This window comes from Mustelus asterias, unplaced genomic scaffold (assembly GCF_964213995.1).
Source record: "Mustelus asterias unplaced genomic scaffold, sMusAst1.hap1.1 HAP1_SCAFFOLD_95, whole genome shotgun sequence".
NCBI classification, from domain to species: Eukaryota; Metazoa; Chordata; class Chondrichthyes; order Carcharhiniformes; family Triakidae; genus Mustelus; species Mustelus asterias.
This window is the reverse complement of record NW_027590143.1, coordinates 975,053-1,001,956: the sequence shown is the minus strand read 5'-3', so window position 1 is coordinate 1,001,956 and position 26,904 is coordinate 975,053. Positions and strand designations below refer to the sequence as shown.

Here is a 26,904-nt window from a genome sequence, read left to right as displayed (position 1 = left end):
AGTGTGTATCAGTTTGTGTGTGTGTTTGTGTGTGTGTCAGTGTGTATCACTCTGTGAGTGAGGGTCATTGTGCATCACAGTGTGTGTGTGTGTCAGTGAGTATCACTGTGTGTGTGCGTGTGTCACTGTGTGTGTGTGTGTGGGGGTGGCAGCGTGTATCACTGTGTGTGTGTGTGGGGGTCAGTGTGTATCACTGTGTGTGTGTGTGTGTGCCAGTGTGTATCACTGTGTGTGTGTGTGTGTGTCAGTGTGCATCACAGTGTGTGTGTGCGGGTCAGTGAATATCACTGTGTGTGTGTGGGCCAGTGTGAATCACTGTGTGTGTGTCAGTATGTATCACTGTGTGTGTGTGTGGGTCAGCGTGGATCACTGTGCGTGTGTGTCTGTGTGTGTAGGTGTGTGTGCCTGTGTGTCAGGGTGCATCGCTTTGTGTGTGTGGGTCATTGTGTATCACTGTGTGTGTGTGGGTCAGTGTGTATCACTGTGTGTGTGTGTGTCAGTGTGTAACACTGTGTGTGTGCGGGTCTGTGTGTATCATTGTGTGTGTGTGTCAGTGTGTATCACTGTGTGTGTGTGTGTGGGCCAGTGAGTATCACTGTGTGTGTATGGGTCAGTGTGCATCACTGTGTGTGCATGAGTCAGTCTGTATCACTGTGCACGTGTAGGTCAGTGTGCATCACTTTGTGACTGCTTGTCAGTGCGTATCACTGTGTGTGTGTGTGTCAGTGTGTATCAGTTTGTGTGTGTGTTTGTGTGTGTGTCAGTGTGTATCACTCTGTGTGTGGGGGTCATTGTGCATCACAGTGTGTGTGTGTGTCAGTGAGTATCACTGTGTGTGTGCGTGTGTCACTGTGTGTGTGTGGGGGTGGCAGCGTGTATCACTGTGTGTGTGTGGGTCAGTGTGTATCACTGTGTGTGTGTGTGTGTGTCAGTGTGCATCACAGTGTGTGTGTGTGTGGGTCAGTGAATATCACTGTGTGTGTGTGGGCCAGTGTGAATCACTGTGTGTGTGTCAGTATGTATCACTGTGTGTGTGTGTGTGGGTCAGCGTGGATCACTGTGCGTGTGTGTCTGTGTGTGTAGGTGTGTGTGCCTGTGTGTCAGGGTGCATCGCTTTGTGTGTGTGGGTCAATGTGTATCACTGTGTGTGTGTGTCTGTCAGTGTGTGTCACTGTGTGTGTGTGGGTCAGGGTGTACCACTATTTGTGTGTGTGGGTCAGTGTCGATCGCTGTGTTCCAAATATAGCCGCCAGGGACACTAGGAAGTTCCCTGATCTCCCACATCGAGCAGGAGAAACATATCACGGCCCTAACTGCCATCTCTGCACTAGGACACTGAAAAAAAATAAAAGAATAAGAATCTTACTTGCTTTTGACAAAGAGGGACATTCCCAAACTCTGGGTGGCAACAGCCAGAGGGGTCGCGGGACGAGATTCTGGGGTCGGGAGCTCCGAGGCAGCGATAACTATGGAACCTCGACTGAATGTTCACAGCTTCCCGCTACCTTTAGATTCTCGAGATTTATTTTAAACAATGGGCGTGGCCTAAATTGACGACGTTCGGGCCTGATGTCTTTCAGTTCAGCTCTGAGATCCAGTGTCCCAGAGGAGTCCAGCTCTGCAGTCTCCAGCTCCCCGTCATATAAACCATCAGCTCCGGGCAGCAGAGCGATGGGCATTCTTCTTGTTTTCAGCCTGTGTGTCTATTTAGCCAGTGAGTACTGATCACACTAAACTACATTGTGTGGATTGAATATAAAGCTGCCCCAGTCCATCCCAATTACAGACATTGTCTGGAGTTTTAGCCCCGTTGTGTGGTTCAGCTCTGATGGGCCTTTAAACTCTCTGTGTTTAATTTCCAGGATCTTTCAGTCAGTCAGTGGTACAGAGCCCGGCAGCGGTGACCAGAAAGGAGTGTCAGTCCCTCACCATCACCTGTGTTTTCTATGGTGGATTCTACGCTCGTGCTTTGGAGAGGGCGGAATTCTTCAGACAAACACAGGCTGGGACAGAGCGGGAGCGGGTCTCCGGCGGAGGGAGATTTGTTGAGTCGGTGAATAAAGCAGAAAAGACATTTTCGTTGGAAATTCGGGATGTGAGAGTTGAAGACGCCGCCACCTATTACTGTAAAGCTCATTACAAAGGCGACAACACAGTGATGGGTCTCGGCTTCCCGCCATACTAAAACTCTCACTGAAGATTTTCACATAAACAAATGAGAAAGCGAAGTTAATCTTCCCTGACACCCGCACAGTTCCATCGCACACCGTCAATCCCACAGTCAAGTTTATAATGAGGATTTGATTATTACCGTTAACATTCTGAGTGTTATAAACATGGAGTGTGTGCGGAAGCTGATATCTTTCCCGGGATTGGCGTTGATGAATGAAGAATGGAAATGACTGATCCCAGTTACAAACCCAAACAAAAGATGGGATCATCGTCTCTCAGCTGGAACTGGGAACCGCAGTCCCCGCTGTTTAATTAATGTCCCTACATCTCACACAGTATCTGGGGTTTTGATGCTAAATTATAACACTGTGTAAATGGTGAGGAGAGTCACAGTAAAAAGAAGCTGAGCAAATACCTGTGCACAATTACAATATACATTCGCAGGGCCCAGAGAGAGAATTATGGATTGATGTTATTAGCGCTGCAATCTGGATTAATTACATTGCACTTTCCATCACTCACATCTTTCTTTGATATTTTTCTCAGTTAATATGAAGCGACTATCTCCTCCCTGGGGATATTTACTGAGAACGCGGGGCCTCAAAAAGAACAGTTTGAACCGACAGAGACTTCAAAACATTGAATAATATTTATTGATTTAAATCCCCCGAATAATTGGGAACTTCCAAATGACTGTGATGATTTCCCGTCAAGTTGAGTAGTCGGTAGTTCTTGTACGGGGAGACTGAGATCGGTATCACTGTGTACAAATGGTATGATGCCGATGGCTCAGGGACGGTGGTGACTGTCACAGCCGGTAAGTGACTCCAAACCCCGCCGTGTTACAAAATGTCTCGTTTAACGTTCACCGTCATTTTATTATCGTGATCTGTATCGTTTCAGTCCAATGGATACGGATAAGGATCTGTTTACAGATCCGTTACAGATTTTGATTTGGGAGCAGGACGTGATTTAGGAGTCGATCCAGGTCAGCCCTGGGGAAAGCGAGTGTGAGACCTGATGCAGAAGGCGGTCAGCGCTGTAGGGATAGTGGTGGTTGTGGGGATGGAAGTGGAGGGGTGGGGGGTGGATGGGCTGTGATGTGAGGGTTGACAGTATTTGGGTCATTATTAGTTTAACGGGCACATCGGGGTTAACATCCATATCAAGGGCTTTCACAATCCTGATAGTTTATAACAAATTATCGGCACTCTGGAATCCACCTTCGGTGTTAATTGTGACCGAAGGAGATCTGCCTGTCTCGAACAGCCCGGCACTGGGATCGCAGAGCTCTCTCCTGGGCAGTAGACTGAAGTCCCTGCCGTGTAATATGAAGAAGCTACCGGTTGAATGAGATCAATGCCACCGCGGACAGTTCATTTAACCGCAGCAGTTCATCCAATAACTGTCCCGGGAGACAAATAGAATAAAAGAGACAACGGACTTCAGACATTAGAGACTCTGTTTAGTTCCAGATTGTATTTTTCAATAGAGAAATCAGTTACTGAAATTAGTGAAATTGTACCTGACATTCCTCTAAACATCCTCCATATAACCAATCACTTTCCTCATTTTCCACCGTCAAAAGAGGCATAATTTAAAATGAAACTAAATCCCCCACACACGAAAACACGTTTGTTTGAAATTAATATAACTGGAGTTTTACCCTTTTTATACTGAAATATTAAACTAAACTGACTTAAACCTATACTTTATTTCTAATGTCCAAAAACACTGAAGAGATTAGTTAAACTATTCCCATTGGAGCTGATGGATCACAGTCATTCCCTGTTGGATCTTGCTGTGCGCTACGACGTAACGCAGCTGGGTTAGTCACTTGGAACGGATTGCCTCACTGATAATAAAATGTTCCCTCGTGTTTGTCTCTTAGGAAGGGAAATAGAAAGTGAAATGTAACATACATCATTGAATCATAGAGTGCAAAAGGGTGACATTCGGCCCCTCGAGTAGATGCAGCCCTTTATAAGTGAAATGCAGTTCTTCCCCTTAGTCATGAATTTTCCCCATAACCCTGTTTTATTCCTGTTCCGGCGCTTGACTATTCCCGTGTGTTTGTCACTGTTGATTCAGCTCCCACCATCTATTCCGACATTGCATTCCAGACCGTTGGATCTTGTTGTGTAAAGAAAACCTCATTTTCCACTGGTTTACAATAATAATAACAGTGAATACAGTTCCATCAGATTTAAAGTGATAATAACACCGAATAAAACTGAGCTACTCCCGCAATTGACACATTCCCCTGGTAAACAGTGACTGAACCACAGAAGAAAACGCTGTTTCTTTTTTTATCCTCCAGATTCTAGTTCCCTGGTGTCGAAAAATCCGCCTCTCCAAACCTCTGCTGCTGGTGACACGGTTGCTTTAAGCTGTGAACATTCAGGTCTCTGTCAGTACACAGTACACTGGTACAGTCAGCCCCCAGGGCAGGCTCTGAAATACCTGCTTCAGACACACACTTCAGGAGAGGAGAATAAAGAAAATGCTGCCGGGGGGAGAATTTCTGCTTCTATCGATTCTGCCGAGAAAATCAGCTGGTTAAAGATCTCCAAACTGGAACTGAGCGATTCCGCTGTGTATTACTGTGCACTGAGTCAGAGCACAGCACAGTGATACAGAACATGGAGAGAGCTGTACAAAAACCTGGACATGGTGAGTATTACAGACACAGTGATACAGAACACAGAAAGAGCTGTACAAAAAAATGAACATGGTGAAAATCACAGACATAGTGATACAGAACACAGAGAGAGCTGTACAAAAACCTTAAAATGGTGAGGTCTGCAGTGAGTAAACTGTTAGAAGGTATTCTGAGAGACAGGATCTACAGGCATTTAGAAAGCACGGACTAATAAGGGACAGTTACCATGGCTTTGTGAGTGGAAAATCATATCTCACGAAATTGATTGAATTTTTTGAAGGAGTAACCAAGATGGTAGATGAGGACAGTGCAGTGGATGTTGTCTACATGGACTTTAACATGGTACCACATGGTGCATTGCTGCATAAGGTTCAATCTCACGGGATCCACGGCGAAGTAGCCAATTGGATGCAAAATTGGCTTGATGAGAGAAGACAGGGGGTGGTTGGAAAGGGTTGTTTTTCAAACTGCAAAATAGTCCAGAGTGCATTTTTCTCACTCAGAGGCTGGTGAGTGTCTGGAAAGATCAGCCAGAGGTAGTAGTGGAGGCGGGGACAATTTTTACTTTTAAAAAGCATTTAGACACTTCCATGGGTAAGATGCGTATAGAGGGATATGGGCCAAATGCGGGCAATTGGGACTAGCTTAGTGGTAAAACCTGGATGGCATGGACAAGATGGGCCGAAGGGCCTTTTTTCAACGCTGTAAAGCTCCATGACTCGAGAGCATTAACACCCCAGTACCGCAGGAGGAAACTGTTACATTGGTACCAACTCATCCTGAATCATGCTGGAACCAGCGTCTTGGCAAATCACATAGCGAGGGCTGCAGATATGGCATTTAACTGAATAATGGGGCAGGGGGAGACAAGGACCTGTTGCATGAAAAATTTTTAAAAATCGACGATGAAGGAGAAGGTTGGACTGCAGGTGAGCGAACATGAAGGCACAGAACATGTGAACATCATATTGCACCAAATCGTGCAAGAATAGGGAAATTTGAAAACAGAACAAACTTCAGGGCTTTGTATCTTTGAATGCATGAAACATTCTGAATAAAATTAATGAGTTAACAGCACAATTAGAGACAAATGGACATGACTTAGTAGTGATTTCTGAAGTGTGGTTGCAATGAAAACCAGATTTTGGAATTGAAGATCCAAGGGCGCTCAATACTTCAGACGGATAGACAGAAAGGAAAATGAGATGGTGGAATAATGTATATGTCCCCAAACAGTCGGTCTGTAGTTGGGCACAGGAGAAATAAGGAAATTTTGGGGGCTTGTGAGAAAGGTATTGCAATAATTATGGATTATTTTAATATGCATATACATTGGATTTAACAAATTGGCAAGGCTAGCCCCGAGGGAGAGTTCACAGAATGCATTAGGGATTGTTTGCTGCAACAATATGTTGTGGAACCAATTAGAGAGCATTCCAATCGTGGATTTCCACCCTCTGTGGTGGACAGGGCTCTTAGCCATGTCCGACTCATCTCCAGGGCTACTGCTCTCAGCCTCTCTCCTCCCTCCCAGGACCAGGATATTGTCCCCTTTGCCTTCGCTTTTCAGCTCATCAACCTCCTCATTAAAAGAATTATCGTCCGCCATGTTTGCCAACTCCAGCATGACGCCACCATTCAAGCTATCTTCCCGTCACTCTCCCTGTCAGCACTCCACAGGCACCGTTGCCTCCGGGACACCCGTGTCCACTTCTTCATCACACCTAACAACTCACCTATCGCCAATGGCAATCGTAGAAGATGCTGCGCCTGCCCCTTCACCTGCTCCCTCCTCGGCATCCCAGGGCCCAAACATTCTTTTCAGGTGAAGCAACGCTTCATATGCACTTCCTTTAATCTGGTCCATGGCATTCGCTGCTCCCGATGCGATCTAATCTACATTGGAGAGTCAAATGCAGACTGGTTGAACGCTTTGCAGAATACCTATGGTCAATCTGCAAGCAGGACCCAGACCTTTCTGTCGCTTATCATTTGAACACACCATCCTGGTTGCCTCTCCACAGGTCATTTCTTTGTTTTGCAAAATTCCAGTGAAGCCCAATGGAAACTGGACGAACAGCATCGCATCTTCAGATGAGGCACTTTACAGACTTCTGGGACTGAACATTGAGTTCCACAAATTCAGAGCATGACCTTTCGCCTCCACCTCCACTCCCTTTCCATTTATATTATCTAATTTCTTCTTTTCATCATACTCGTCCATTTTTATTACTTTATTTTCTTATTTTTAGTTTTCAACTTCTGAAATCTCGTTTTCAACCCTGCTTCATCTCTCCCCCAAACCCATCCTCCCCATCCCAATAGGGACAACAGTTGCATTCACATACTCTGCAATCTCTGTTTTGCCATTTATCCATCGCAATCTCTTAATGGACACTCTCAGCACCATTCTCAGCCTTTATCATCACATTTACATTCACGTTGTTATTCTCTCTATGCCATTCGTTTCAAGTACATACCCCCCCCCCCCCCCCCGCCACCACCAGAAAACAAACCCACCCTCCCAGTACAAATCTTGTCTCGGTTTCCTTGTCTTCAGCTCTGAGGAAGGGTCATCCTGACTCTAAATGTTGGCTCGATTCTCTCTCCACAGATGCTACCAGACCTGCTGAGAGTTTTCAGCATTTTCTGTTTTTCTTTCAGATTCCTGCATTTGCAGTACTTTGCTATTATTATAGAGAGCAGAAGATTCCGGATTTGGTATTATGTAATGAGCAGGGATTAATTAATGATCTCATAGTTAAGCATCCTCGAGCGAAGAATGATCTTAGCATGATTTAATTCCAAATTCAGTGTGAGGACGAGAAACTCAAGTCCCACACTAGACTTCTAGTGTTAAACATAGGGATTTACGTAGGCATATGGACAGAATTGGCCCGAGTGGACTGGGCAAGCAGACTGAAAGGTAAGACAGTTGATGATCAGTGGCAAATGCTGAAGGAGGCAAACAATTCCTCCCAGCTAAAATACATTGGTGAGACGAAGAAAGATTGTAAGAGGGGAAGAAACATCCATGGCTAAGCAAGGAAGTTAAAGACAGCATAAGGAGAGTATCTAATGCATACTATATTGCAAGGGCCAGTGGCAGACTGGAAGATTGAGAAACTTTTAAAGATCAACAAATGGTTACTAAAAAGTAAGAAAAAGATCAATGTTAAATTGTGAAAGAAAACTCGCACAGCGTTAAAAGAACGTGAGGCAAGGGCATTTGTAAGGATCTAAAAGTGAGGAGTGAGCTAAGGTGATTGCTGGACACTTGGAGTATTCCACTGGGGAGTTAACAGTGGGGAGAACAGAAAAGGTGGAAACGCATAATCGATATTTTGCCTCAGTTTTCACGCTGGACAACACGAGTACCATCACAATAGTAACAGATAATGCAGAGGTAATAGAAAGGAAGGGATTTCGAACAATCACGATCAATAGGGAAAACGTGTTGATTGAACAATTGAGATTGAAGGTAGTCAAGTTCCCAGAGCCAGATGGCTAATATCTTATTGTCTTAAAGGAACTGGTAGTGGGGATAGTGGGTACATTGGTTATAATAATCCAAAATGTCCTGGATGCGTGAAATGTTCCCGTGGGTTGGAATAAATGATAATATAAAGCCGATATTCAAAAAGAGAGGGAGGCAGAAGGTATCAAACTAGACACCTACTAGTTTGAGATCTGTCTTTGGAAAATTGTTAGAATCCAATATTAAGATTGTAGTAACGGAACATTTAGAATGCCACAAGGCAATTCATTAGAGTCAGCATTGTTTTACGAAGGGCAAATAATTTTGACTAATTTGCTAGAATTCTTCGAAGATGCAACAATTAAAGTGGACAATGGGGATCCTGTATGAAGATGGGAATGGGTTAATGAACTTTGTAACACTGAAGCATTGAGACACGAACTCTGTGATTTTGTGAGAAACACTGTAGAGCTCATGTTAACGTTAGGGCTCAGTGTTTTCATGTCTGTGGAATTTGTTTTCATGTATCCAAACCAGATAAGAGAGACAGCTGTCCTTCCTGTTCCCAGCTAATTGCGTATCAGGAATGTGGCTAAGCAGAATTAGCTAAGCAGACTCCATTTTATGTTCCTTTCTATTATGTACCTTTGTTTAACACGGTTGAGCTGACATGTATGCCTTCTGTCATCGTATAACAATAGATTCATATATATTCATTATATGCTGTTCATCCACACTATTATTACTGATATAAATTGCGACATAGGCACCTGTATCTTACTTAACCTGTTGGTGCAAACTTATAATCTTGTGTGATGGATAGACAACGCACAGGTGGCGACAAAACAGATATTCGCAGCTTTGAGGATGGCCACGGTTACACGGGAAAGACGGAACTTGCCGAGACAGCAATAATCATGGGAAGATAAGGACGTGACCAGGGGTGAAAATATATGTATAAATGTTTGCTCTTGACCTGTATTCAGTAAGAAGTCTGAGACCGTGTTAGGGAGGACCTCTTCCACAATTGTGCAAATAAACCACTGTACTTTGACTCTAAAACTAGTCTCAGAGGTATTATTTTACCTCCAACAATTGGTGCCGAAACCTGGGATCTGATTACGGGTCCGGTCGAATGGCCACGACCGGGACACCGGAATAGATTACCGAATTTAATACAGTGGGTCAAAGTACAGTGGATGATCATCTGTGATGAGAGACTGTCTGAACTAATGAAAGATGTCTGAACTGAGCACATATGGACAAGGAGGCAATTGACTCTAACAGCTAGCCTTAGGCTGAATGTTAAGAGACGAAATCCCCCACGCTGAGGGCAGGATTTGAAATGGGTGTTAGGGTCTGGAGAAAGGTTGCCTGAGGTGTGATGTTCAGACGTGAGTGAGAAAGAAACTGTCGGAGTGATCGCTGGAGTTGAAGGAAAAGCCTTCATGTGAAAGCCGGCTTAATAAAAGTATAGTATAAGTGGTGGTACGGAGGGATCTGATCACCCCTGACAGGTATCACCCAACTCGGATAAGAGCAACCGAGGAGAGGGAGAGTGAGAAAGGAGAATAGAAGACTCCAGGTGGTGAGTATAAACTTATCGATGTTATGGCGGGACAAGGACAATGGGGGGCCCCGGGGTCCCTGATAAACGAATATATGACTAAGAGGGACAAAGTCATTAAACAGATGAACAAAGGGGGGTGGGATTTAGACCACCCACTAGACCAACAACGAAAATGGTTGAAAAAGGAAAAGAAAGACAGAACTAAGAAAATTGGAGCTCTCTTAGTTCAATAATTGGCCGGAATAATTGAATAGGTCGCAGTCTTGTGTAAGAAATGGACTGATGACAAAGCGAAAAGAGAATTAGAGAAGGGAAACTGATGTTTAGAGGACCCCGGCTGGGGATCCTTGCCTCCCTATGGGCCGGTCGTACAACCCACGGCACCAGTGGGAGACCCCCATGAGGAAGAGGTCCATGACCTCGCTCCCATAACTCGGGGCGGGACATTACAGAGTCCCACTGCCCGATACAAACCCTACACCCCAGGAGAAAGACAACATGTTTTGGCATCCCTGGGGAGGCTCCATTTACATTTGCAGGATATACACCAGTTGCTACGGGCCGCTTGCCCACAGGATAAGTGGAGACTGAGTTACGGAGCGGGTAACGCACCAACAAACTGGTCCAGAATTACCCATATTAAACATTAAAGGGGTGAAGGAGCCTCTGAATTTGGGGAGCGACTCTTTCGAGTATACCACGAATGTTCGGGGATGCCCGAAACTGCCCGAACAGAGAGAGCCTTTTTACAAGCATTTAAAGATGGGCTGTCGCCAGCTCACCAAAAAATCCTTAAAATGGGAGTTCTCAATACCCAGACTTATAATGAATTAGTAGAATGGGCATCTGGAATTAGAGACGGACCAGATGAGAAACCATACCCACAAATAAAAGAGGAAAATGTTAGTGCAAACAGTGAAGGAGCTAAACCAAAGGGTGTGTGCTATAATTGTGGGAAACCGGGTCACTTTGCCAGAGTCTGTGGGGCTCCGAAGGGAGGTAGAAGGAAGGTCCCTGCCTGCCAGTTTTGCAATAAGGGGGGGGCGATGCAGAGGGGCAATAAGGGGCCCCCGTGAGTTAGGGTAAGAAGAAGGGTAGAATCTACGTGTCTGCACTAGTAGGGGAGCCTCCATATCTATCACTGACCTACCCTTACCCAAAACGAATAAAATGATCTATGTGAAAGGAATTAACGGACAGAACACCCCTGCCTACTAAAGAGAAACAAGACAAAGAAGATAGGAGTATTCTTAATACATCAGTTAGCTGGACTAATTGAGCAAGATAAAGAAAAGATTAGAGAGTTAGAATCCAGAAGAAGGGAACAAGAGAAACAAAACCACGTATTAAAAGACCAGCAATGGAGAGGGGAAACTGCTCCTCTACCTCCTAATCAGTCCATACAACAGGGGCCAACCGCTCCTCCAGAGGAGTAGGAAGTGCTAGAACACAACTTAGCGCCGATACCCCGAAGGGGAACAGATGCGCAGCCAAAAGCAAATTATAAACACTTCACCCAGTTTAAAACAGAGACTCAGAGGGAATGCTCCCACTTACTGGAGCAGAATTACCACAACAAAACAGTTAAGAGGCGGGAAGAATGCACGCAGAAGAGGGATCAATGTATGTGATAATGAGGAAAACCCTAAGACTTGGGTAATGTTGAAATGGGAATGTGAGAAGTATGAGAAGGACAAAAGAGATAGAGCAGAACAGGAAAGACTGCAAAGGAAAGATAAAAAACCGGAAGCATCTGGCTTGCTAATGTTGTTGCACAGTACCGATACGGATGAACAGGAGGAGGATTGTTGGAATCGACCCAGTGTAGATAATTACCAGAAATCTAAGGTAGCCGTCATTGCCCCGATGAATATAAGACACCAGCGCCAGTGCCGCTGCAAAGACAGAAGGGACTCAAATCAGGTTAACTTGGTTAGCTTGAAGCGTGATCGACCAAAGAGGGGAGTAAAGGGTTAAAAGGAAACAAGCTGTAAGATTCTGTATGGCACAGAGTGAGACAGAGAGGTTGTAATTGTGCAATCGAGAGCCTCATGTGATGGAATAGTGTATAGCAGATCAAAGTGACTTGCTTCTCTGTGTGCGAGTTTAATAAATTATTTTCGGGGAAGTGCTAAAACTGTGAGAGATTAAAGTGATAAGATTTCTTGAATTTACTTCTGTTTTGAATTTAATTACAGTTTGGAAGACAGAAGAATAAAAGCGACTGTTAATCAACGTTCTGTCTTCTCAATTGTTTTACTTTCATCCCAGTTTAAGATGTTAAGTTTGAATGAATGTTGGAAGCTTCCACGTGTATCCATATTTAACAAAGTGGCTGTTTTGTTGTTGTTTGCTTTAATGCTTTAATGTTAAGGAAGGAGTTAAACCTTGGAAGGGCCATGTGCTCTTTCCTTTGACTTGAAGTTGAAATTATAAAAGAGTTAGTTGAGAGAAGAAAATAAGTAAATTTGTGGAGAAGTAGAAAAGCAGGAACAAAAGAATGAGGTGAATATATTGTCTATGCGTCAGTTTAAAGTATATCAAGTTAGTGAAATGAATCGTAGTTCTGATTACTCCAAGTTCCAGCGGAGATTAATTAATTAAAACCTCAGTTGTAAATGCAGATAAATATGTTGTCATTAAGTATTTTTAATCTGCATTTGTTGCCAACCATTGAACACCATGAACTGTTGGAACTTTTGTTGCCAGTTAGTTCTAAATAACATTTGGACCAATATGAAATGCAAGGCTTGTATGATGTTGTTTCGTTAACATGCAACAAATTACATCATCTGACATTGACGAGAGTTCTGGCTAGCCCATCCAGAGGAAAACCTGACTACAGTACTAACTTCTGGAGACCAATACCAATACACATTGCCCAGTTAGAATACAGTATTAAGATCCACAGAATAAAGTGATTTACGAACGTCTGATAGTTTAGTATTCTGCAACTGGTTAAAATTATAAACTGCCGTTAGAATTTCGTGTGCCATCTATTGTTCAAGGTTTTCCAAATATAAAAACACTGCAGAGCTTAAAGCCTAGCCAGTTAAAAATCAAACCAAAACATTTATAATCAATTAACTATTGTTATTGTTATATGTATTGTGCCTGTTATTTTTCTAAAAATGCAGGGATTTTAATCTGGAACTCAGTTTAAAAATAGACACGACTTAAATTAAAAGGGTTTGGATATCACTGTTATGATATGTAAATGGCATGATACAACTGCCGCTCGATTATTATACAGTATAAGCACTGCCATATAGACCCGAGAATAAAATCAAATCCTGAAAAGCCTTAACTAGTGTTATGGTATATATTGTGTATTGATAAAACATAATTCTGTAGGAGAAAAGGCTATTTATTCCAAGCTAAATGTTGGTGTTTTAGTGGTACTTTGTGAAGTACTATAATGCTTACGCCCAACCAAATTATCAAATTAAATCGAATGTAAGAATACATCACATAAAACTCAGAGCTGTATGGCATGTGATTTTAATGGAGAAAGCGATGTCTTTTGATAGGATTATATACAAATGAATGGATGTCCAGCTGCAGCCAGTGCAAAGTGTAATTTGATTCAAACTGAGCTTTCTATGGAAGGGGGACATGTAATAAAATGTATAATGCACTAGCTAAAGCCATACAGACATTGGGAAAAATGTGGACAAAGGTATTGCCCACCATACTAACCACAAACCGGACAACCGGATTAACCCCTTATGAACTAATGACAGGACGGGTGATGCAATTACCAGAAAACATCGTAACAGGTGGGACTGATGTAGGTCCGCTCAAAGATAAAATCAGGAGATATGTTTTGGAACTAAGCACCCAACTAAAAGGGATGCGCAAATTGGTAAAAGACAATCAGGAAATAAGAGACGCAGAGAGAGAGAGCTTGAAATGCTCCCTGACGTCCCAACAGTGCGACGTCCGAGTGAAAGCACTACCTGACAAACCAGGGTTTGCACCAAAATGGAATCGGCCATATGAAGTTATAATTAGTGGAGTCACCTGTGCCTTATAGACATAAGAGGGAAAGGTATATAAGAACATAAGAAATAGGAGCGGGAGTAGGCCATCTAGCCCCTCGAGTCTGCCCCCCCCCCCCCCAGTCAACAAGATCATGGCTGATCTGAAGCGAATCAGTTCCACTTACCCGCCTGCTCCCCATATCCCTTAATTCCCTTATCGATCAGAAATTTATCTACCCGTGATTTAAACTTATTCAACGAGGTAGCCTCCACCACTTCAGTGGGCAGAGAATTCCAGAGATTCACTACCCTCTGAGAGACGAAGTACCCCCTCAACTCTGTTCTGAACCGACCCCCATTTATTTTGAGGCTGTGCCCTCTCGTTCTGGTTTCCCTTCTAAATGGAAAGAATCTCTCTACCTCTACCCTATCCAGCCCCTTCATTATCTTATAGGTCTCTATAAGATCACCCCTCAGCCTTCTAAACTCCAACGAGTACAGACCAAATCTGTTCAATCTCTCCTCATAAACTACACCCCTCATCTCCGGTATCAACCTGGTGAACCTTTTCTGCACTCCCTCCAAGGCCAATATATCCTTTCCCAAATAAGGGGACCAAAACTGCACACAGTACTCCAGTTGCGGCCTCACCAGTGCCTTGTACAGTTGCAGCAAGACCTCCCTGCTTTTATATTCTATCCCCCTCGAGATAAAGGCCAACATTCCATTCGCCTTCTTGATCACCTGCTGCACCTGCAGACTGAGATTTTGCGATTCGTGCACAAGGACCCCCAGGTCCCTCTGCACAGTAGCATGATGTAATTTTTCTCCATTTAAATAATATTCCAATTTACTATTATTTCTCCCAAAGTGGATAACCTCACATTTGCCAACGTTATATTCCATCTGGAAGATCCTCGCCCACTCGCTCAGCCTATACAAATCTCTTTGCAGACTTTCCGCTTTCCCACTCATTTTCGTGTCATCAGCAAACTTTGATACCCGACACTCAGTCCCCTGCTCCAGATCATCTATGTAAATGGTAAACATTTGAGGCCCCAACACCGATCCCTGCGGCACGCCACTCGTCACCAACTGCCAACCAGAAAAGCACCCATTTATTCCAACTCTCTGCTTCCTGTTAGATAGCCAATCCCCAATCCACGCCAACATCTTACCCCCAACTCCGTGTACCCCAATCTTCTCCAGCAACCTTTTGTGAGGCACCTTATCGAATGCCTTCTGGAAATCAAAAAACACCACATCCACCGGTTCCCCTCTGTCAACCGCACTAGACACATCTACATAAAAATCCAGTAAATTCGTCAAACACGACTTTCCCTTCATGAATCCATGCTGCGTCTGGTTGATTGAACCATTCTTATCCAGGTGCTCTGCTATTTCCTCTTTAATGATGGACTCCAGCATCTTCCCAACTACGGACGTCGAGCTAACCGGCTTGTAGTTACCCGCCTTTTGTCTACTTCCTTTTTTAAATGGCGGCGTAACAGTAGCTGTTTTCCGATCAGCCGGCACTACCCCAGAGTCCAGCGAATTTTGATAAATAATTACTAACTCATCTGCTATTACCTCAGCCATTTCTTTCAGTACCCTGGGATGCATTTCATCCGGGCCCGGGGACTTGTCTACCTTCAGTCCCATTAGTCTACCAAGCACTACCTCTTTAGTAGCAGTAATCGCATTAAGGACCTCACCTCCCACCATTAAGGACCTCACCTCCCTCTCGATCTCTAATATTCGGTAAACTATTTGTGTCTTCCACCGTGAAGACCGACACAAAGAACTTATTTAAAGTCTCAGCCCTTTCCTCGTTTTCCACTATTAAATCCCCCCTCTCGTCCTCCAAGGTTCCAACATTCACTCTAGCCACTCTATTCCTTTTTATATATTTCTAAAAATTTTTACTATCTTTTTTTATATTTTGAGCTAGTTTAGTTTCATAATCTATCTTTCCTTTCTTCATCGCTTTCTTAGTCGTTCTTTGTTGTTTTTTAAAGCTTTCCCAATCCACTAATTCTCCACTATTTTTGCCACTCTGTACGCATCTGTTTTCATTTGAACACTCTCCTTTATTTCCTTCGTTATCCATGTCTGGTTATCCCTTTTCTTACAGTCCTTCTTTATCACCGGAATATATTTTTGCTGAGTACTTAAAAAAATCTCCTTAAAAATCCTCCACTGTTCCTCAGTTGTCCTACCTACCAGTCTGCTCGCCCAGTCTACATTAGCCAATTCCGCCCCCATCTTATCGTACTCCCCTCTGTTCAAGCAGAGGACACTGGTTTGGGACCCTACTTTCTCACCCTCCATCTGTATCAGAAATTCAACCATATTATGATCACTCAACCCAAGAGGATCCCTCGCCAGAAGATCCTTAATTCTACCTGTCTCATTACACAGTACCATGCCTAAGATAACTCGCTCTCTCGTAGGTTCTGTAACATACTGTTCAATGAAACTATCCCGACAGCATTCTAAGAACTCTTCATCAAGCACTCCATGTCCAATTTGAGTCGACCAACCAATGTGCAGGTTAAAATCCCCCATGATTATTGCCATTCTGTTTTTGCGCGCATCCATTATTTGCTTGTTTGTAGCCCTTCCCACCTCTAAGCTATTATTTGGGGGCCTATAGACCACGCCTACCAGTGTCTTTTCCCCCCTACTATTCCTTATCTCCACCTACAACGATTCCATGTTTTGCTCCTTAGAGCCTATGTCATCTCTCACTACCGTCCTGATATTATCCTTTATTAACAGAGCTACCCCACCTCCTTTTTCTACCTCTCTATCCTTCCTAAATGTCTGATACCTGTGGATATTCAGATCCCAGTCCCGGTCACCCTGCAACCACGTTTCTGTGATGGCCACTAGATCATACTCATTTGTATGGATTTGTGCCATCAACTCATTTACTTTGTTTCGAATGCTTCGTGCACTCAGGCAAAGTGTCTTTATGCCAGCATTTATCTGGACCCGGTTTGTTGAAACGCTACTAACATCTCCCGAGCCCTCTACTCCTTTAACTAGTTGAATGTCCTCAACATTAACCTGCACTTGTACTCTCTCCTTTACCTTCGATTTTGTAATTCCCCTTACCCCTGCACCCTCCCCCCGATTTAATAGTTTAAATATGGAAACATTAAACTCTGTTGAAAGAATATGCTGAAACTAATTGGGAAAATATGTGATATACTCCCATTGCAGATATGTACAGACAACGACTGACCTCCAAGCAAGCTGAACGGGTTCGCGGGAAGTTGTATAACGGTCGCACGGGTTAATAGTAAGTGACAAGATGCTTTTCACGCTGCTTCTCACGACCCTGGCCCTGTTAGCCATAGCGGGAAAGAATAGATGGAATTATGAGGATTTAGGGGTAAAGCACAGTGATCATCTTTGTAATGATGACTCTGTCTATTGTATGAACACCTTTGTGTATATGTCTTATCTGTATGCATCACAATCGAATCTGAGCAAGTGCTGGGTCTGTTCACATATTTCCACTCACGGAGGAAAGGGAGGAATTCCTTTATTCCCTATCCGTTTATCAGCTCTGGAAATAATAGAATGTATTTTAAATCAGAATGGAAGCCAGGAATGGAAAAGGAAACTGACATTTAAAACCCCATCGGGTACCACCATGCAGGACGCGTTTAATATCAGCAACAGTGATGTTGTTTTAGGGCTAGGGGGCGGAGGGTGCACTTTATCGACCTTTAAGAAATATTACCAACCCAGCTACGACAAATCAGGATCCCCACCCTACTTCGTTGTGAAAAATCAACAAAGGGGATCTACCTGCCTGACAAGAAATGGAACGATACCTGTTGGCCGTCGCTACTATATACAAGAGATTGGTATCATGAATGACGCTTGGGCCATGGTACAGGTCACAATCCAGTGCCCCACAGCCACCGTCCCGGTTAGCCTCTCCTCCGCTTATGTGAGCAGGATAACTGCATATAATGGTACCTATTTTATCTGTGGAAGCAATGCCTATCCATGGCTTCCCTGGAATTGCCGTAAGAAGTTTAACAACACCAGGTTAAAGTCCAACAGGTTTATTTGGTACCAAATAAACCTGTTGGACTTTAACCTGGTGTTGTTAAACTTCTTACTGTGTTTACCCCAGTCCAACGCCGGCATCTCCACATCATTCCCTGGAATTGGGCAGGATCATGCTATTTGGCATATGTGATGCCTTATATTCACCATTACACTGACTTACGGGACCACCCCGAGATACACCTGCTTAGGGCTAAGCGAGCCATTAGTGAGACAGAACGGTTCTTCATGATAGCCTACCTACTTTATGGGACGGCAAAGGCTGCACAGGAACTGATACGGATGGCCTCGACCCCAGAGAGAATTGCAAATAAGACTAAAGATGGGTTCGAGGAGGTGAGCACGGTTGTCTCTGAAATATCAGCAGAGGTCGTAGCTATTCGGACTGTGGCGTTACAGAACCGATTGGCACTCGATTATGTGCTCGCCTCCCGAGGAGGAACATGTGCTATAGTTGGCTCCAAATGCTGTACGTATGCTCCAGATGCTTCGGAGAATATAACTCGCTTGGCAGATCACATTAAACGTGTGGCGAAAACAATGCAGGATGAGGGGAACCAATATCACAATTATAACCCTCCGGGATTGCTGGGGCAATGGTTTGGGTCGTGGTGTGCATAGCTGATGCATGGATTGATTGTATTAATTGTAATTGTAATTACTTGCTATGTTTGTATGGCATTGTTGAACACCTGTTGCAAAATAGGAACAGCACGGATTATGCCGGGCACAAGTGTACAGGCAGAGGGGGCAGACCACCTGACAAAGGAGGTAGGCCCATTCGCTGGTAACATATGGTTCTGAATTGGTCATGGGGCCATGTTTGGACCATGGGGCCCGACCAACAGGGGAGAGTGAATACGGGAATGGGTTAATGAACTTTGTAACACTGAAGCATTGAGACACGAACTCTGTGATTTTGTGAGAAATACTGTGGAGCTCATGTTTACGTTAGGGCTCGGTGTTTTCATGTCTGTGGAACTTGTTTTCATGTATGCAAACCAGATAAGAGAGACAGCTGTCCTTGCTGTTCCCAGCTAATTGCGTATCAGGAATGTGGCTAAGCAGAATTAGCTAAGCAGTTCCTTTCTATTATGTACCTTTGTTTAACACGGTGGAGCTGACATGTATGCCTTCTGTCATTGTATCACAATAGATTCATATGTATTGATTATATGCTATTCATCTATCCTATTTATACTGATATAAATTGCTATATACGCTCCTGTATCTTAGTTACCCTGTTTATGCAAACTTATAGCCTTGTGTGATGGATAAACAACGCACAGGTGGCGACAAAACAGACATTCGCAGCCTTGAGGATGGCCACGGTTACACGGGAAAGACGGAAGTTGCTGAGACAGCAATAATCATGGGAAGATGAGGACGTGACCAGAGGCGAAAATATATGTATAAATGTTTGCTCTTGACCTGTATTCAGTAAGAAGTCTGAGACCGTGTTCGGGAGACCTCTTCCACAATTGTGCAAATAAACCACTGTACGTTGACTCTACGACTCGTCTCAGAGGTATTATTTTACCTACAACACTGTAGATGTGAGTTAACTTTACTTTCAGAGGGCGTTTGTTGAGGTACCGCGCCTTGAAATGAAAGAGTGTGTCTGTGTGCGTGTGTGTGTGTTTGCTTGAAATAAAGAGAGGGTCCAACAGAGGGAGATTGCTGGAAGTGGGAGACTCTGTCTGTGTCTGTGCATGTATGCTTGTGTTTGAGTATGACTGTCTTCTTGCGAATCTCGCCTTTTCTCTGCAAGTTACCTTCTGCACCATGTGGCTATTTAATGATCACAGCCGTGTTTCTGCAGTGTCCTTCTGAAAAGATTTCAGAAGTAACTACTATCCTCCAAAGCAAAGCAGGAAATTGCTGATGGAGAATTTCTTATTTCTTCCATCAGGTGGCAGGAAAGTCTACTAAATGTTCACCCCCCTCTCTTGGTGTCACTGTTTCACTGTCCTCTGTCACACTCTTATCTCTCAATGTCAATGCCTGTATCAATGTGCTCCGTCTCACTTTCATTACAGTCGACACCGTGACAACCCAGTTTCAGACGATGCTCCTAATTCCAGCTTCTTAATTGATTCATTCAGTAGCTTTTTCAATGATCGTTGCCTTCTCCATTGACTCCACTCTTGTTAGCTATGTTTTGGTAACACCTCGTGTACAAACAAGCTGGATTTATTGTTCCTATTTCGGTGGAAGCCAAATAACTGCACTTCCTCTTCGGGTCTGCCCCTCACTATAAAGAAGCGAGTCAAGATATATTACACTATTGTAACCATTGCAAATACCATTTGCAGATGGATCACCCACGAGAGTTAAGTGCTTTCATTCTAGCAGCAATCATCTCAGGTGAGTAACACTTCAGATTCTCATTGATTACCTCGCAATAAAGACTTTTATTCTTCCACATTTAATGTTGGTTTTTGGAGAAAAATTAGAGCAATATTCGCAGTTGTTGAATTGGCGGCATTTTGACACATTGTTTAGCACTGCTGCCTCACAGCGCCAGGGACCCGGATTCGATTACCGGCTTGGGTCACTGTGCAGAGTCCGCATGTTTCTCCAATGTCGACATGAGTTTCTTCTGGGTGCTCTGGTTTCCTCCTGCAGTCCGAAAGATGTGCTGATTAGGTGCACTGGCCGTGCTAATCTCTCCCTTAATGTAACCGAACAGGCGCTGGAGTGTGGCGACTCGGGGATTTTTACAGTAACTTAATTGCGGTGTTAATATAAGCCTTGTGACACTGATAAATCAACTTAACTGAATTATTCTCATTGATTTCCTTTCAGGAAATTTTTTATATTCTTATATTTAATGTTGATCTCTCGAGACAAGTACACAACAATATTACTGGCGACTGATTTTTTTTAATGATTGGAATTTTACAAATAGTTATTTAAAAGCTTCAGCAGTGAGAAAAGGCAAACCTATCATAGATATGAACAGTTCACCAAACACATATTCGACATGCCTTCCAGACCCAAAACATCCAGCACTTGGAAGGAAATTTGCTGCTGATGGACACGAAAAGCATCGCCTGCAGTATTCCCTCCAATCCACACATATCCATGAAGCTAGAATCACCTTTCTATGACTGTCGCTGTGTTAAAACCATTGGGGACATCACCTTCCCTCTGAAAGTACTGTTGAGTGTACCTTGTGCATCTGCACACGCAGCACTCCAGGAAAACAGTTCCACACTCTCTTCTCAAGGGCGGCAAATTAGCATGGGCAGAAATCCTGGCTCAGTCTCGCGACTCTCATATCCCAAGACAGAATAAATCACAGAGTCGTTAGTGTGGGATTTAGGCGAAGCCTTTTTATTTCCATAAGTGAATGGTGAGAACGTGGAACTGTTGAACATGGAATATGTGACGTGAACGGTGTTTATGTATTTCAGGGGGCTATCAGGTGGAGGGAAAGAGTAATAGGCGGCTAATCTCATAGTGTGAGAAGAAGTGGGGTTGGGGTGAATGAACACCAGCAAAAGCCCATGGGCCGAATGGCCTGCTACTGCGTTAACAAATTTGAAATGATTCCATCTAATTAAAAACATGGCCTGTTATCAACTCAAATTGCATCCCACGCCTCATTAGGTTTTGGATACATGTTGCAGATATTGACCTAGCCAGATCTTAAATCTCCAAGTCTCTGGCCAGGCGGCACACCAAGAGGCTGGAGACGCATCACCCTGCGCCTGCAGCACCGCCCTCCAGCTCAGCTTCGTGCAATGGTACTGATGCACTCACAGGGCAAAATCGCGACTGCTGGCTAACTCCAAGGGCAGCACGATGCCTACAGGCGGAACTGGGGCCGCCCTCCATTGGGCCCACGATCCTCCCCCTCCCCCGCGCCTCCCCAGTTTCAAATCGACATAGTGCCTGGAACCTCCACTTAATTCTAATTTTCTCTACCCTTCAGGTAGCCTGGCTGCATCCGCAGTCATACACCAGCCAGAGGCAGAAGTGATGGTCCAGCAGGGAGCCACCACGACAATCACCTGCTCCTACACAGAGGTGGAGAGGGCTTGCTTGGTCTGGTACCGGGAACCTCTCCACCCAGCCATGGGAGGGAGTCCCGAGTATATTGTCGTCCGCTGCACCGACGGTTTCAGCGACAGCGCCACATTTTCCAGGCGTCGCTTTTCCTCCTCCCTGAGCAAAACTTACAGAAGCATCAGTCTGACAGTTGCACCCGTGACAGCTGAGGACTCCAGGAAATACTTCTGCGTCTTAAACACACACACTGGCATATTCCGGGCAGCAGTCTCTGCATAAACTGCAGGTTCCTCTCCCAGGCAATGGAAGGTCTCGGCATGATGTGTAGTCCCATTGTCCAATGTCGGTGTTGTAGAATTGCAGCATCAACACAGGGATAGACAGGCAAACAGATGTGAATTAGATTCTTAGACACATCAGCTGATTCAGTAACACATAAAACAGATATATGGTCACTGGACAGCTAACAAGATAGATTGATAGACACAGGAACTGATGCATTAACACACAAGGCAGAAATATGGTCACCGGACAGTTAGATAGATGTATAGACACACGAACGGATGAATTAACAGAAAACAAATAAATGGTCACTCGATAGTTAAATGGATAGATTCATAGACAGAGCTAGACTAACATACAAAACATATACACGGACACTAAGACGTTAGATAGTTTGGAGCCACATCAACTGCTGGACGAGCAGGCAAAATGGATACATGGTGACTAGCTTACTTGAAACTAACTTACAGGTGATGAACATACAAATAAGCAGGAAGGCACAGTGTGATCAGCTCTGAACAACAGATGGATACACGCAGACTTTTAGACATGATGAGAGACTACGAAGGATGTGATTACACTAGAGAGGGTGCAGAGGAGACTCACCAGGATGTTTCCTGGGCGAGATCGTATGAGCTATGAAGGGAGGCTGGTTAGGCTGGGGTTGTTTTCCTTAAAGCAGAGATGTGGGGGGGGGGGGGAGGGGGGGACCTGATTGAGGTCTACAGAATTACGAGGGATATAGATATTGTGACTAGGAAGGGACATTTCCCCTTAGTAGAGAGGTCAATAACGAGGTGACATAAATTGAAGGTAGGGGGCAGCAGATTTAGTGGTGATTTGGGGTCAAAGCACTTTCATCCAATGGGTGGTGGGAATCTGGTACTGACTGCCTGATGAGACGGCGACCCCTCACAACATTTAAGCAGCATTCAGGTGAACACTCGACACGCCGTAGCATGCAAGTCTACGGACCAAGTGCTGGGAAATTCGACTAGAATAGCTGGGTGTTTGGTGATCCTCAACCACAGTTCTTGCGTGCAGATTGGAATGTCGCCTTTCGTATCCAGTGGACAGCGGCCAGTGGCAATGTCGGCCAAGGATTTGCGTCGCCTTGACTTTCCCCAGTACAATGCCCATGGATTGAAAACAGGATTCTGTGTGTGTGTGTGTGTGTGTGTGCCTGTGTGTGTTAGGATGTGTCTGTGTGCGCGGCGCAGTGAGTTCTGTCAATTACTTGTCACTATCATCATGACCATTGACATTGTAATTGATGCCGCTTCCCGCTGCTGCTGTGGATAAATTTAAATCCAAGCTAAGCACAGCTGCTGATCGTTCCGCACAGTTGGATATGAGGCACCTCAGTGACCCTTTTTTCAATGTGGATTGTAACACAAACAGGTTATTTACCAGGCTTGGGTAGGATTGGATTAATCAACGTTGTGTCAGTCCATCGGCCATCTCGGCCTCTGCACACAGTACAGCTGGAACCAATGTGTGTGAGGTCCTCAGCACAAGGACAAGAGTCATTTTGTTTTCACGAAGACTATTGCACTTATTCCCTTAGCATATTGCTGGCGTGATCCGACTGAGTGCCACTATTGCTAAGGGTAAGGGGCGAATCTCGAGGTGCTAGAGACAGGAATCAAATTTGCTGCATAAATGAACATTTGTAACATTGAAATGATTCAAGCCTTGGCACTTGCTGCTAATAGAGAAGGCACCATTATTAATGGTTCTAAAGATTGTTATTTATTGCAAGTTCTGGTATTGTTCTTGCAAGAATACTATTGTTGTTGCAAAGGGACATTGGTGTCCTCCCACACCAGTTACTGAAAGCAAGAATGCAGCGTCAGCAAGTAGTTAGAAAGGCATATGCTATGTTGGCCTTCATTGCAAGGATGTATTCATACAGCTGTATCGGGCCTTGGAGAAACCATACCTGGAGTATTGCATGCAGTTTGGTCTCCTTATCTAATAAAGGATATACATACCATAGAGGGATTGCAGCAATGGTTGACCAGACTGGTTCCTGGGAGAGAACGATTGTCATATGAGGAAGTGATTGAGTCTACTGGGCCAATGTTCACTGAAATTTAGATGAATGAAAGGGCATCTCACGGAAACGTATAAAAGTCTAAAAGAGCTGGACAGCCAGATGCAGGGATGTTGTATTCCCTCTGAAACGATTATTAATAACCCACAAGTGCATAGAACCAATGATCGTGTCTTCAACACACACACACACATCTGTGACACAGATTGGTGAGTAAAGGATCTTTTCAGTCTGCGATATTCGATGGTGATTCCTGCCCTTTTATGCAAACTTTACAACATGCATGAAATCCATTCCATTTCTCCTCCTTTTCTTGGCCATAGCCAACAATGTTAATCAGTCTATTGGAGGATTCCATATGCAGAGTGGGTTGACAATTCTCCCAATGCCTCGTGTGTGCGTGTGTGTTTGTGTTTTCCACTGTGCCTCAACTCAGTGGTGTTAAACCGGCAGGAGTCATCATAGAATCCCTACAGTGCAGAAGTCTGCACCCAGATCCACAACCCGCCCTTTCCCCTAACTTCGCCAATCAAACAATCTAAACGTCTTGGGACACTAAGGAGTAATTGAGCATGGCCAATCCACCAAAACTTCAGACATGTTTGGACTATGGGAGGGAACCGGAGCACCGAGAGGAAACTCACACACACACGGGGAGACCGTGCAAACTCCATATAGTCAGCCAAGGCTGGAATCGAAACCTGTTCTGTCGTGTAATGCGGCAGCAGTGTCAACCAATGTGCTACCGTGTCGCCCTTCACCATGACTGATGTCTCTCTAACTTTAACAGATGTCAAGTTGGAAGTATCGCTGACGCAGTCAGAGGCAGAGATGGGGCTCCCAGGGTAGTTCCTGCCCCTAGCCTCCAAAACCAGTTGCTTCGACCTCAGTGGCCAGTGGCCATATTAGAACCAGAAGAGTACCGGGAAGAGGCAGGACCAGCTAAATATCCAACAGTGAGGAGTCTGAAGGAAGAGTCACTGCTTCCAATGACCTTACACACAATATATTTGCTTTCGATGTCAGGAGGGTGACGATGGAGGACACCCTGCTTATGTCAGTGCACAGCTAACACAGTGAGGCTAAAGCAACATGAAATCGGTCACCTAGTGAAACAATATTCCAAATGGTAATGTTAACGGGAACATCAGGAATAGGGTTCAATTCATCGTGAGTAACAGTGAGTCTGTGCAGACTTAATTAACAATGAAGATTTGTTGACGCCCATTCTGTATTAAGGTGGGTGTCATCATGTGATGACAGCGTCTTCCATTCCAGGCAGCCAATAGTCGTTGTCTTGTCAAGGCCTTCCCCCTCCCATTGCACAAATCCTTGTGACTGACGATCAGAATCTAACGATCAGCTTAGTACTTTGTTCAGTGAGTGACTGGGGGTTCTGTCGGGGTGTCTAATTTAACACAGGCTCCATGAGCATGATGCTAGCGATATTTCTCTGTGTGTTCCTTGTCATCTTATCTTGTGAGTAGTTGGATATTATCAGAAAATTTGCACAGTTTCTGTTTGACATCAATCATTCCCTGTGGAATGACACAAACTGGATTCACCTCACCATAATTATTGTTTCTTCCCTTTAGCAGGCGTCCAGTCGGATGTGGTGTTGACCCAGCCAGAGGCAGAAACGGGGGTAGTAGGGCAATCCCTGACCCTAACCTGTAAAACCAGCGGATTTGATCTTGGGAGCTACACCATGCTCTGGTACCGGCACAGTCCTGAGACGGGACTGGGATGGCTGCTTTGGTACAATAATGAAAATAGAAACGATTACAATCAGCAGCTTGGTGGACGATTCATTCCATCCAAGGACCTTTCCAACAACGTATTCGATCTCTCTGTCAGCACGTTAACAATAGCAGACAGCGCGACGTATTACTGTGCACAGCAGCACACTGATATAGATCACATCCAGACTTGTACAAAAACCCACAAGAGGAATTGCAGCCATTTCCCTGCTTTTCTTTCCATTCATGGGATGCCCATCCTTAATTTTCCATGAATTGAATGGTTTCTTAGGTCATTTCAAATGGTGCTTGAGAGTCAACCGCATTGTTGCGTGGATATGCCGTCACATGTAAGCAAGATCAAGTAAGGAAGGCAGATTTCCTTCCATAAAACGACATTCGTGAATCAGATTATTCTTCACGACAATCGACAATGGTTTCATGGTCATCATTAGATTTTTGTTTTCAGATTTTTATTGAATTCAAATTTCAGCATCTGCCTTTCTGGGATTCAAGCCCCATTTGCACAGTAATTATTCCATTGCTCTGTGGTTCTTATGTGGAACTTGCTACCACAGGGAGTAACTAAGGCAAATCGCACAGATGCATTTAAGGCGAATCTAGTTAAGCATACGAGGGAGAAGGAAACCTAAAAATATATTGATCGGATTGGATGAAGAGCATTGGAGGAAAGGCCATCCGCGGCAATAATATCAGTATGTTGGAACGACCGAAAGACCAGCGTCTGTGTGTCGATTCTATGAGTCGATGTTTCTGTTGCATTGATGAGTGCGTTCTGTTCACTGTGCCACCAGAGAGCATTGGGAGAGCAATGACAATGAGAGCATTGACAAAT

At 44.3% G+C, this 26,904-nt stretch overlaps 1 protein-coding gene across 1 annotated transcript in view; it reads left to right on the top strand.

Moving 5' to 3' along the window:
* The first annotated feature begins 1,569 nt into the window (after positions 1 to 1,569).
* The window catches only part of LOC144484202 (uncharacterized), a 53,757-nt gene continuing 28,422 nt past the window's right edge, over positions 1,570 to 26,904 (top strand). Inside the window, exons 1-5 of the mRNA XM_078202738.1 lie at positions 1,570 to 1,714; positions 1,863 to 2,178; positions 2,934 to 2,989; positions 4,493 to 4,786; positions 9,322 to 9,341. Coding sequence (XP_078058864.1) covers positions 1,570 to 1,714; positions 1,863 to 2,178; positions 2,934 to 2,989; positions 4,493 to 4,786; positions 9,322 to 9,341 — 831 coding nt within the window. The remainder of the gene's footprint in view (positions 1,715 to 1,862; positions 2,179 to 2,933; positions 2,990 to 4,492; positions 4,787 to 9,321; positions 9,342 to 26,904) is intronic.